The 13,504-nt window shown below is 44.5% G+C and overlaps 2 protein-coding genes and 1 pseudogene across 2 annotated transcripts in view; 2 read left to right on the forward strand and 1 right to left on the reverse strand.

Annotated features, from left to right (window-relative positions):
• LOC109473609 (valacyclovir hydrolase-like) overlaps positions 1–455 on the forward strand; it is a 4,363-nt gene extending 3,908 nt beyond the window's left edge. Inside the window, exon 7 of the mRNA XM_019773532.1 lies at positions 281–455. Coding sequence (XP_019629091.1) covers positions 281–374 — 94 coding nt within the window. The 3' untranslated portion in view covers positions 375–455. The remainder of the gene's footprint in view (positions 1–280) is intronic.
• Positions 456–1,663: 1,208 nt separating this feature from the next.
• Positions 1,664–5,654, forward strand: LOC109473605 (bone morphogenetic protein 1-like). The gene is made up of 4 exons (XM_019773525.1): positions 1,664–1,985; positions 3,763–4,137; positions 4,866–5,000; positions 5,205–5,654. The coding sequence occupies exons 1-4, from the start codon at positions 1,859–1,861 to the stop codon at positions 5,642–5,644; spliced, it is 1,077 nt and encodes a 358-aa protein (XP_019629084.1). The 5' UTR covers positions 1,664–1,858; the 3' UTR covers positions 5,645–5,654.
• A 1,654-nt stretch (positions 5,655–7,308) lies between these two features.
• LOC109473597 lies at positions 7,309–10,585 on the reverse strand (annotated as a pseudogene).
• Positions 10,586–13,504: the final 2,919 nt, after the last annotated feature.

The following is a 13,504-nucleotide window of genomic DNA, read 5'->3' on the forward strand; positions in this document are numbered from 1 at the left end:
TTTTTTCCGCCCGCCCGCTCCATTATTTTTCTAGAAAAATCCGTTAACCAAGAAATTAAATTGGTGTGGCCTTACAGCTTATTTTTTTATGTGTTTTTAAGCTTTTTCATCACGCTTTTTTTCTTTTTTTTTATTGGTGTGTTTTTGAGCTTTTTCACCACGCTTTTTTTTGCACTGTTTCTTGCCAAACTAATGGAGTTTTACACCAGGAATGACAGGGTTTTCTTTGGTACCACAAGTGAAGATGACCCTCCTTTAATACTGATCTGTTGTCCTACAGGAGACATGATTTCCCAGACGGGAAGCACAACATCCACCTACGGTATGCTGATGAGTTCAACAAGCTGATGGAAGACTTCCTTATGGAGGAATAAGTTAGCCATGCATGGAGCTTGATGTACTAAAGAGATGATCAACTCCACTAGTGCCTTAAAGGCTTTACATTTTGGATGGAATCTTGTCATGTACATGTACATGTACATAAAATCTTACCTCCATTAAAAAAAAAGTCAGCTGAGAGTCTGGCATGATACTAGTAGTTTTTTTAACATGATAGTTCAGGAGGAGAAACCTGAAAAAACTCAATGTCTTATGCCACCCTATACTTAATTTGTCTTGTACCATAAAGTAATAGGTCGGTGTCTCTTGGTCATGATTTGGCATGATTTCAGATGATATGTCGGGTGATCTTGGTACATAACTTCAGGCGGAAATCTCTTTATTCTTGCCTCATAGCTGAACATGCAGACTTTTCAGCCACCTGTCATCACTTTTCCACACTGTATCTGCTAGCTTATAATAAGGACATCATAATTTCTGTCAAATAAAGTTATGATCACCATGGAGAAACCAAGAAAATAAACTTATTCTGCAAAAAACTTTTTGTTGATTATCTTCTATTTGCTTACTCCCAATGATAAATGCACATAGCCCACCTCCAATAACCTGCGCAAAATTTGTAACATAGTTGTGGTTTGAACAGAGTCCAATATTATGGCACATTCTATTTCATGTTTTGCAAGAGTCTTTGTGAAAAGAATCCTTGTATCTGAGGCTAACAGTAGAAATAAAAGTCCGCTGTATTACTGTTTCCCTAAACGCCCTTTGGCAGCCCTTAGCTATGCCCTTTCTAGTCATTAGGCACTCTCCCACCGCGGGCAACAAGAATTGATCTTTTCCGCCGGTTTAACTCTGAAACCAAAGCCACCTGCATGCCCGTAGCCAGGATTTGGAATGGGGGGGTTCTTCCGACTGCTTGAGGGGACCTCGAGCGCCGTAGGCGCGAGGCGAGCGCCGAAGGCGCGAGGTTCCTAGGGGGGTCCGGGGGCATGCTCCCCCGGAAAATTTTTAAAAATGAACCTTCTAAAATGGCATTTCGTGCGTTTTTGAGAGGATTTCAAAGAAAAAATCGGAGATAAGTTTTTATTCAATGACAAAGGGAGCAGTTTTTCTACGATTCTAGTCCATCTTTTCAAGAAAACTCTTGGACCTTTACATAAAAAGTGGACCAAAAAGTGGACCTTTACATAAAAAGTGGACCAAAAAGTGGACCTTTACATAAAAAGTGGACCAAAAAGTGGACCTTTGAGCCTTGTGGGGGGGTTCTTCCGAACCCCCCCTGGCTACGGGCATGACCTGTTTGAATAGCGAATGATAACAGACGGACCAGGGTCTCCGTAGAGCACGAACTTTGTGCCTGGCTTGTTATTGTCGTCTCGTGATTGGTGACCTATAAATTGGAGGGGGTAATAACGCCAGACAAGTACGCGTGCTCGGCGGGACTGCGTTCCGTCTCCCGGGCGACCCTTGGGAAGTCTCACGTCATTTATTTCATAAAGAAGTAACAGCAAGTGTGTGAATGGTTGGTTGGTTTTGTATGAGACAAACGGGTCCCTTTGCGTTGAAGTTTAAGATGGCGGTACGATGGCTTCTCCTGGCTCTGCTCTACTCCGTTTTGTCAAGTCTCACCGCAGGACTCGACACAGGTACGTGCAAAAATGTTTCCTAGAGCATTGGCAACTGATCGGCGGCGGGGGAATGGGGCGGAGAGGCCTTTGTCTCTCAGTGGTATTGTCAAGGTCAGAAAAGTCACGCAACGATACGTTTTTCCGCCTAGATAATTGTCATCATATGTCTCTCTCTATGTACAATACCCTATACATGTAGACCTGCTACTGTAAGCCAAAATTATACATTCCACTGGACTATAGATGTAAAAGAACAGAAGGCCAGAGAATCAATTTTCTCTCAGGAAGACCCAAACACGACGACCGTTCGTTCTTATTCAACCGTGGGAAGCAGCCCCGGCTCTATATGTGCTTTATCGCGCGTAAAGCGCCTATTCAAAACACCTGAATAACGGATGGGTCTCTAAAACGTGGCATACATAAATAGTGAGTTTTTAAAAAGACAACGCGTACGTATCAAGTTATCGCCACCGATAGTTTCCTGTTGTCCGTACACAGTCATCTGTCGTCCAGGCTACTGATACCCTAAGTGAAAACAAACGTTTAATGTTACAGTAGTAATTTCCTGGTTGCCATGCCAAGCAACAGAAACATGTGCCCGTGGCAGCATTCCTGACAACGTCCTCGTAGGAATTCTTGTCAAACAAGACATTAGAATCGTTTACGCATATTCTTGGCGGTGTCACGCAATAAAAACAATCAATACCTTTGATGTGATTTGAATGTGTGCGATCATCGGGCCTCACGGTCTAATGTTATTCAATCGTAGAGGAGCAACATTTTATCCAGTTCGAGCCCAAACTCAAAAAAGTTTCATGGTCATGTTAGTCGTACCAATACTCTTCAGTACTCGTTAAATCCTGTGTTCAAGATTTCCTTTCATAAATTCAACACTAATGAGAGGGTCAACCATTAACGAGTCCTGTAACTACCGACGTAAAAGTTGTCGCAATGGAAACACGTTAACAGTCCAACACTTCTTAGTAACCCCAGGTTCAGTAAGTGTTTACATTCCATCGTATGTTTGCACAAATTCGGGTCTTTGTTCACACTACAGAGGTAGTTGTGTACTTTTTGCAGATCGATACATGCCATCATGTTGCAGTATAATATTGTTTGGATGTTCTGGCGATTTGAGCAGAATTACAAACTTTGCCGGTTTGCCGCTTGCTTATAGCATGGGGCTATTATGGCTCCATGGTTATAGCAAGAAGGTTTATAGAGTACAGATATGATATCATTCTTCGTCACCTAGCAAGTACAAAGCGTGCAATAGATAAGCTTATTTAGTTGGTACAAAAGTGCAACACATGTTTGAAGTCAAGTCTAAAGAGTTGGCAAAGTCTTGTGGACGTGACTAGGTTGGTACTTGGTTCTACCCACTGACCCTAACACTAATGTAATTTTCTGCCATTTTGTTTGATGTGTTCATTCTCTAAGTGGTCGAAGGACAAAAGCCTTCAAGTTGTTACAAAAGTGGTGTGTGCAGGTGTAGAGGGGCCGGGCCACCATTAAGAATGGGTCGTAGATCTTGTAAAATGTCGTCAAGTTGTGTACTGAGCTAACGGTGTCGACCTAACAACTGTCGTGTTCTTCAGGAACACACAATTTAGGTCTGACTGAACAAACACTGTTCAGCCTGCGTGGGCCTTCATAATGGCGAAACTATGTGGAACATGTTTCAAACACTGGCATTGACGTACGAACAGAACGACCCAATGACAACTGTTATATCCACTGAGAAGTCCATAAGAGTTACATGTACCATTAATGTGAACTTGTGAATGTTTTTCAGTTTACATGAACGAACATTGTGACAAAACAATCCAGAAACAGTGCGGCGGTAGACTAGAGCTGACCAGCAGCCTGTACTACACAGATAACCTCCGCTGCACGGTCGTGTTACGGGTTTCCCCTGGGCAGAAAATCCTGCTGCAGTACCGGAGATTCGAAGTAGAGGGAGCCGCCGACCGGTGTTACGACACGCTGGATATCTACGAAGGTGACGTCGCAGGCACGAACGCCACTTCGGTAATCTCCGGTACGCGATGCGGATACACGATTCCCGACGACATCGTCACGTCGGGTAACACGGTGACGTTGAAGTTTAACAGCGACGAGGATGGGTACGAGAGGGGCTTTGAAATCATCTACACGTCGTTTTCTGAGCGTGAGTTCGAGTTTCTAACCTCTCACCTGTTCCGTGTTAGAGATGACATTGGTGTTGCTTCTCTGTATTTGATGACAATGGATTTGAATAATTAATGTTGCATGGAAAATTTCTAGACACGCAATGTTCAATAATTTCATCCTATTCAAATACATTATTGTACTTACAATGATACATTACATCGCATGCCAAGCATGTATACATTATATAGACTTACGTCAATGGCAAGAAAACTAGTTGTTCGGCTTCAAGGAAATAGATTTTGATGCAAACAAACATAAGCTGACGGCTCGCATTTACTCTAGATCAAAAATTTAACCAAAAGTTAGTTGCCAGATCTTACGACTTGTTTGACTAAGTACAGTTTTCAGACAGGTCTGGTGAGTTGATAGTACATGTAGTAACTAGCCTTTACCAGGCTTCGGGAGGCGGCTGGCCAGGGAAAGAGTAGAAATCGGCCAAATAAAGAGATAACATGCCAGGGGAGTTGGTCCGCTAGAGAGTACAGTTTGCCGCGTACTCTTCAGCGAACCAACTCCTTCTGCGTTATCTCTCCAGTATTTGACCGATTTCTACTCTTTATACTCGTCTCCCGAAGCCTGGTAGAGGCTAAGCAGTAGCAGTTATAAAGCCCTCTCTACGAAGACGGAATATAGACCATGGTGCGTACAACCTCTGAATGAGTCTGAAACCAAATCAGTGTTTGTCTGGACTTATTTCCTCTGTAGCCCCCTGCACAGGAGACACTCTGTCCTTCCTGTGTGCTAACGTCAGCAGGTGTGTCTGTTCGTCTGTGGTTTGTGACGGAATCGACCATTGTGGGAGTGGGGAGGATGAGAGCAGTGACCAACCAGCATGTTCAGGTACAACAAAATAAACATCCAGCTACTATCATTGAATCATTTGACACTTTTTCAGTGACTAAGATTGTGTCTGCTTACACTACACTCTCTTTTCTTTAGTTTTGGATGACTTGAAACGAATCTTGAAATTGCTAACTATGCAGCAGGATCAACTGACAACTAAAATAACATTGCTTTACTCTCGTTTTTCCTGTTGATTTTCAGATACAAAAGTAGGAGGCCTTAACATTGAGGCACTGATCGGCATTTTGATAGGAGTCGTCGCTGCCCTGGCCCTGGCGTCTGTCGGCGGCTGGTACTGGTACAAAAGGACTACAGAGCGCAGCCTGCTGTTTAAAGGCGTCACCATCGAGAAACTGGAGTCTTACCCGCGAACCAACAGGTACAACAAACACCGCTGGAAACACGTCCGCCGGAAGACGTCATACGGAAACTCCCGATGGACCACCGGAGGGACAACGAAAATCAGTCCGACCTCGAGTCGGAAAATGTCGGCCAGCGAGGACGACAAATCCTCCGGAGATCACGATAGACGGTCCGTGGGTTATGAGAATGTGGTTATGGGAAGAAAAAAGAAACCTGGCGAGCCAAATATGTCCACAGTAATAGAGAACAAATCTGCCGACGACAGCAAAGACTCATAAACCACACCTATCTTTTTACCTCCGGGGAAGGAGATATCCTTCCGCGAGGAGGTTTTACTATTGTTCGAAACATTTCTGTCAGCAGCTGTTTCTCGCGATCGGCTGGACGGATTGGTCTGTTGTTCGGTACACGTATTGCTGTTGGGCTGCAGATGATGCAGAACGTTTTTGTTTAATTGCATATGTGTTTATGGGCGTCGAAATAAAAGGTTTTTAAGTGCTCCGGACACCCCCGTTATGCTGAAAATGGAATTTACCATGTTGTTAAGGAATGGGGAGGTTTCAGTTTTGGGTCTTACCATTTAAAAGGGGTCAAACAGAGGGGTGTCTGGTTCCGATAAAAACGTTGGGTGACGGCGCAGCAATGACGGCGCGGGATGACGGCGGGGCTAATGGCGCGGGTGACGCTGAACGCTGGGTGCAAGCCGAGTCAGCGCTAGATCTTCGTGTCGCGGCATTTATTTCCAGAAATACACGTCAATTTATTTCAAGTACGGCGCGTAGCTAGCATGGCAGCAGCCAGCAGAAGCGGTGGGCGGGCGTATGCAAATCTTGCATGACGTATCCGCGTTACGCGTCTCTGATTGGTTGTTCGCTTCAGCTGCAACATGAAGGGCGCGGGGACGCGATTTTTCTGTTTGAAAATATGCACTAAACGCTGTTTTCCAGGACTGCATAGCCACATCTAGTGAAAAAGTGCACAATTAATATAAATTTGGGGGGAAATATTTGTTTCTTTGTCGATTTATGGTGTCGATTTAGGAACCCGGAAGTGCAGCCGAGACCAGCGCGCAGCGTAGACCAGCGTGGCAGTTTGACGTGTACGATCAAAACATAAACAAAACTCCCGCTGAAGAAGGGAAATTATCCTGTATGTATGCATTTCAGATCCCAGTGACTATGTTAACGATGGGAATAATTGTGGATGCGCACGATAAGCCTCAGAAATTTATGTCGCAAGTGGGGCATTCTATAGGCTTGCACGGCCAATGTCTGGCACGCTACGCGGCGTACGTACACTGCTGCACATCACAGCCAGCGATTCAGTGTCTTAAAATATTTTTTAACATCAGTATAACAATATTTTTAAGCATATGTGATCAAATTTCTGTAAAAAAATTTGCACAATTGTAAACATAAAACATGAATAGATCGCTGCTATACTGGGCGTACCATTTCGCGTACATGGCCGGCTGCCCGGCGCAAATACTGTCCCGATTTTTCTCAGTAGAAAACCAGAATAAATCACGCACCCGTAATTTGGCTTCGACCCAGAGCTCCTACTTCAGAGTTGAAACCTCAAAAATAGTAACTTTATTAGAGCATGGAGGTATTATACCTCTATGATTGGAAGAAATATAGTATTGCGACACGTGCATAGAATTTGACAAATGGGGGGGGGGCGTGGCGCTACCTAAAATTCTGCTGCGCTACCTAGTTTTTGCCCTAGGTAGCACACTGTGCTACTTTGCTCAAAAAAGTATTTCGAACACTGCGTTAATCAACAGTCCATACCGAACCAACCGTCAGTAGCCATCAAACCGGCATACAAACATATTACGCACATTATAACTTTCATACTACACACAAACAAATAACCTAAACCAATAGAAAAAAAAACCCGGAGGTTTGAAATCTACGATTTCCCTTGTTTATATATATACTTGATTTATAAGCTCTATGAAAAAAATAGGCATTTAAAAAGATTAAACTACTTGTTTCAGTATTGTTCTATTTTCCAAGACAGCATTCTAAATGTAAGTCACAAAGATTACCAATGACAACCATGAAACCTCTTGTAAAATATACTTAAGTTTTTTAAAGTTGTGATTTTCTACGTATAGTATGTGTACTGTAAATACAAATGCTATGACAATATTGATAGGGACAATGGTTGATGTGTTATAAGTCTCTTGGAAACAAACTTTCCTTTGCTAGTTTCTTCTCCTCTCCCAGTTTGTTATTTTGGTAATAAAATAGTCGGTACATCTTTTTAAAGCAAAAAATAAGTTCGTGCTTTTGTCGTAACATTTGTGTAGTCCATCAAGCCAATCTTATAGAAGACTACCTTGCCTCTCTTGCGTGTCCACCGGCATAGTCGTCTATGTCGTACACGTCAGCGTAAAACACGTCTTCCATCCGGTAGTAGTCGTCACCGAAGTCATCATCGTCTCCGTCCCGGCTGGGAGGTCTCTCCCCCCGCTGCCCCCATCCTGTCTTCGGGGAACCTCCACCCCGTCCTCCGCCGGCCTGGCCCGCGTGTCCGACTTTGCCGTTTTTTCCGGGGCTTCTCGGCTGGCTACCCCCGAAGCAGGAGAGCAGTCCTCCCGATGCTTGTTCAGGTCCCTCCGCTCCCAGCCCGCGCTCTGAGTCTTCCTCGTCCCCGTAGTCGCCCCTCTTCCCATCCACGGATCCGTCACGGCTGGAATTTGACGACATTGTGCCTGTCTTTTCCCCCGATCCGGCGTTCTTACGGCAGCAGCCAAGCTGACGGAGGACAGCGAAGCGCCACGGGCCCCACCCCGGGCGCCAGCAGCACCAGTACGCGATAAACGAGGCGCACAGTCCGCCCAGCAGACCCAGGCTCACCCATATCGGCGTGTAGTCCGGACTACTGGCCACTGGTTCTTCCTCTGGAAAGGCAACAAGACCATTAGCGTAGGTTAGACGGTGTTCAGACAAGACCAATTTTGATACTACAAAAGTCTTATTTCAGAGAACATAACAACAATAGTGACCCAATACAGCAAGCTAATAACTGACGTTCTTTTTGAAAGTTCATGACTACTGACCTGAGCAGCTGGCAGGTGCGTTGTTGGACTGATCCGTGTCGTCACCACGCCCGCAGTTGTTCGCGGAGTCGCAGGTCAGGTGGAACTTGATACACCTGCCGCTCGCACACTCCAGCCAGGTGCTCCTGTCCTCACATCTACCTGTGACAGGTACAAGGTCAAGTTTATCAAGATGTCCATGCTGAAGAAATTTTGATTTGTCTCGCAGCTCGCATAAGATTTGAAATCAAGAATATGGAATAGTAATGACTATCAAAGAATACAGTAGATTTTACCTCCCAAAAAGGCATTCAAATAGACACAGAAATGAGGCTAAGTTGCAAATTAAAAGTTGACAATTTTTATTTAGTAAAGTTGTTCCTCTTTAAGATAGTGGCCTTAAAAGATGGCCATCTAGATTTGCCATCTAGTGTACGACTGACCTGTGTGAAAAGACGTGTACCACAGGGTGAAGTTGTAGAGATATTTGCCGCTCCTGACGAATCTGAAGGTGACGTAAGGGCCGGACGAGTCCTGATTGGCCGTATCCAAGAGCGTGTTGCCGTAGCAAAGTTTCTCAATCAGACTAGCAGAGGTGCTGGGACCGTCATAGATTGCTAGATAGTCTGTGTCGCAACTTGTGGTGATGTCATTTCCGCTAGTGACAGTAGCCGCTGGGGTTAGGTTGGTGACCGTCGCTGTGACGGGACTACTGGTTGTTACATTGCTCGTACTGGTCACCAAATGTCCACTGGTGGCAGTTACAGTCGAGTTGGTGGTGTTTGCAGCTTGCGTCGTGACAGTGACGTTCTCTGGCGACATTGTCGTCAGTGGCGACGTCGTTACTGCTACCGCCGGCGTAGTGGGTTGACTCAGGGCCAGGTTGGCGTACAGGTTGACGGTCTGGTTGAGGTACTCGGCCCGCGCCACCACGGTGCAGTCGTAGCCGGTCCCGTACCAGGTTCGCCTGGTCCCGGTAGTTCGTGGCGGGCCAGACGACCTTGGCGGCCGTGACGTCCAGCATGGCGCCGCACCAGGTCGGGTACATGTACACTGTGTGGACGGCAACAACACGTTCGTCACTTCTATATGAATCACTGAATGAAATTTCATAAGGTGTCTTGCGACTTTTCTTTGTCGTCCAGCCCATATGGGCTTATAAGTACAGAAGTACAGAAGTCACAAACAAAAATCAAACACAAATCTATATGTATACACGGGGTGGGAATGCTGGCTGGGACAAAAAAAAACTTTGTAAAGTTTTAATAAAAGGGCCTTATTACAGCGCTATAGGTTCAAGTACATATACATGCATTTCTATAGCTTTCCATAAGTATATATGCGTAGGGCGTGAAGGCAAGAATACTACAAAAACTGTAATCCATTTTAAATCTACACGTTAAACAGATGCTTGAGGCGTTTGTTTCAGCAGTTCTTGTGGGTGAGGGGAATGTGGAGGACCATTTCTTCACAAAATCGCCCATCTTGAAAAGTCTAGACTGCATTCTGTCGACACGTCCCTTCCTCTGGGTCGTGTATACACCTTTTATAAAGTCAGGAACGAACCCCAAACTACCGGCATGTTACACCAACAACCATTCACCCCTCCACAACTGCTGTTTTCGTAGTTTTTGTTAACGTTCTATAAGCTCATGACGAGGGATTGAGGAACCTGCTAACGTGCCTGCAGTTCTGTGTTAACATATGTAGAGTTTGGGTCTAGTTAAAATGATGTCTGTACTTACCGTGACTTGTAGCAGCTCGCGATTCCTTGACCAGCGCCAAAAATGTCAAGACAAAAATGATACGCAAAGGCGCCATCGCGTATTGTAGACTTCTATGGTAGAGAAGCTGTTGAACTGCCTCCTGCTCAGTGCTGTACTGCAAATCAGACCACCAAACACGTTTCTCTACCTATAAGTTATAACATACGTCTGACTGCGAGTAGGTTACCCTGTAAGTACTGACGTCGGAGAGTTCAGAGCGGTATCCGCGGCGACTGTTCGCCTGTAAAGGTATTTCTTGTTTGAAACTGTTTGCGACACAACCTTTTCAAACGATCGGCATTATTCAACCCACTTATCGGGACAAAACTGTGCGAGATTCCATCCTTTTTCCAAACAGTGTCACATGACAAGGAGATCTAAACGGCTCCAACCTGCGTGACTAAAGTACCTGCAAACAATGTAAAGATTCCCCAATCCAGGCCCATCACTACACGCTTGAGAACAATTCAATATAGCTTAATACAGCCACTCAAACAAATTACATGGCGTATTAATTGTAAATCTTACTCGAGTACGCAAAATTATTCCAGCGGATACGTACTATTTTTCTGAATGGTGACCCAGCCACCTGTGAATGAAACACTAGCTGAGTTGACATCGTTTCAAGTTTAACTGGCTAAAGAGGACGGCAGGAGGTTTTCTCACGTCCGGTCATGTGTAGGGACCTTGTTGTTAGATTAGTAACCACGTAGGTACGTTTCCTCTCCTTTCTGGTGAACTTGTCCGTAACAAAGAGGATGAGGATTATCCCACACAGTGATTACCTGACAGAGGGGATTATGGGGAGAGCGGAACGGCCACACCGGTGAGGATTTGTGTGGGAGTGAATATTACAGAAAACACCTGCAGGGTATTGTGTAGGTGAGGACGTGTGGCGGATACCCGGGCCTGTACCCGTGCGGCCGTGACTCTATGCCCTTGCGTCACATGTGTGTAAACAGAAAATACATCGCACTTTAATCTCCAAGCAGATCATTGGGTGGCATAGGACAGTAGCAAATTGACCAGGCAGTATTGGACGTATTGGATTCTCTCTAGCCAATGGGTACTGCATGGGCAACTTGATACTGTCTTATGCCACCCTAGATCTGCTTGGAGATTAATCGCACTTGTTATGCAATAGAAGATGAAAAATTACCCCGCTTCTGGACTTTCCCGTGGCCGCTGTGATGCTATTGCTATAGCTAGTTAGCAGACTATTAATTGATTCACCATTTCAATTCAGCCAGCTGCAGTGATACTGGATTTTACACTTACTTCACTTTAACTACATGTGTGACCAACGTTAAATTTGCTATGTTTTATACTGTGACACTCCAGTCTGTTAAGGTCCTAATCGATATAAAATGATAGTCAATAGACCTATGCAAGTATACATGATATACTATGACGATCCAGATATTGTTTTTCTGTCAGTCTGTCAGCCTGTTTACCTAGTGCAGCGCCGCCTTTCGACTGGCCCTGTGGTCTACCTGCAGTGGTGGAGCAGTGAAGCGAACATCCCGATCGGGAAACGTACCGGCTAAAATCCCTGGATACAGGGACAAAGACGAGCTGCGAGGTTTGTGCAGTAGTATCATCACAGGGGAGCCTGTATGTCTTTCATATCATGGGTACACATATACGAAAGTCTCCGTCGTTTGCAAGAAAACGCTCATTTTCCCACTATCGGCTGGAAATGCTGAAAACTACCATATACGGCGCACAGGGCGCTGGCGCTACATAGAACTCATCAGCAATGCACCGATTCCCTGAACAACGATTTTTCTTGGAAGGATTGGCGCGGTGCCAAATGGTCTGCAGGACCTGCTCGACATCAACAAATGACTACGCTGTCTAGCGGTTTGCGAAATCACTGCAGTAACAGGTTCAGTAACTCATATATATGAACTAATGCACTTTCCCAAGTGTGGTAAGACGTAACATTACATATTCTCATAACGATAATAGTTTCAACACATACGTACTGCCATTGTGTTGTTCGTGATTAAAAAAATTATGTAGTTAACTTGGTTGCGCTGCTGATTTCTTGATTTGTGTCCGGGAACTGAGATCCTTATCAGTCAGCTTTATTGACACTTTAGGTTCCCGGAATTGTTTACTTTACCGCTCATGCTTTATATATCTGAAGTAATATGACGAAGGCAACACAACTTGGTGTATCACATATAACGTTACATGTATCAGGTTACAATAACATTGGCCTTGGACTTGGCAAGTTGACATGTGACCTGTAAAGCGCAGATCATTCCAAGTATTTCGCGCGTTGAACCGTTAACCCGAAGAAAACACGATCACTATGTCCGTCGTACGTGCCCTAAATATTTGCTGGAAACTTCGAGTTTTTTTTTAATTCGAACTAAAAAAAAAGACTAGTACTAGTATCTGATCTGGGCAACGAATATGTTTTTTTTGGATGAGTTTGTGGATTTTATGATAGTAATATCGCATCATAACGTCACGTAATTATTCATAATACGTTGTACATGAAATGTTCAAATAAGAGACGCTATAAACAATGGCGTCAATGGGAAATGGTTTGGGTTTTCACAATTTTTTCGTTTGGCCGGATTTTTCTAAAAAGCGTTTTGCAAATAACTGGCATCCACTGTACATGTAGCAATTGATTAGTATATGTAACTACGAGTATAAAATCATCCCCTATCCTGTACCATTTGAAAGACGTGCAAAATCGGCACAGACGCACAGAAACAAGGCAATCCATTCATCTGGTGATGTTAGTCCTTGTGTGATTGTGTCGCACTCGATCGATCCGAACCAATCACGTAATGCGTTTCAGTGTCTATCCCCAGTGTGTGTAAGGCGAGCATGTTGTTTTCGTACGTTGTACCATAACTGGGTCACTCGAGGCTGATACCAAAATAGAAGTGAACTTGATATCTGTGACCGGAATTGGCGGCCTCTAGAATTTCTGGGTAGCCTCAAAACAGGCCGTCTCTGGCAAGGTCGTTCAGGTAGCTAGTCTCTTTTAATAGATTTATATTAAAAGTGGGCGAAACGGTACAAACATATGATATACGTTGTCAGAAATATGCTGATTTCTTTGCTGGAGTTTGTCCGCTAAACTTGCCTAATTGGCCCTGGACTGACAAATTATCCCATCAAAGGTTTAATTTCAGAATGTGAAAAGCTATTTCTACTGGTGAGGTGGGCAGGTGTGACAGTTCAGGACTTAATTGATTGGCATATTTACAAGTGATAGCCCGTCCCCACGCAGAGGCTATAATAACCCAAGGACATTATCCCTACATAACGTCCTTGACATACCGAACTTCTGTGCC

The sequence above is a fragment of the Branchiostoma belcheri genome, unplaced genomic scaffold, assembly GCF_001625305.1.
Source record: "Branchiostoma belcheri isolate BF01 breed outbred unplaced genomic scaffold, Haploidv18h27 scaffold3, whole genome shotgun sequence".
In the NCBI taxonomy this organism is placed as follows: Eukaryota; Metazoa; Chordata; class Leptocardii; order Amphioxiformes; family Branchiostomatidae; genus Branchiostoma; species Branchiostoma belcheri.

What these genes read in the sequence shown, in the direction of transcription:
- LOC109473605 (XM_019773525.1), top strand. Translation starts at nt 1,859, where the DNA reads ATGGTTGGTTGGTTTTGTATGAGACAAACGGGTCCCTTTGCGTTGAAG. An exon ending in CTACACGTCGTTTTCTGAGC is followed by an intron (nt 4,138 to 4,865) that starts GTGAGTTCGAGT and finishes TTTCCTCTGTAG; the next exon opens with CCCCCTGCACAGGAGACACT. An exon ending in TGACCAACCAGCATGTTCAG is followed by an intron (nt 5,001 to 5,204) that starts GTACAACAAAAT and finishes GTTGATTTTCAG; the next exon opens with ATACAAAAGTAGGAGGCCTT.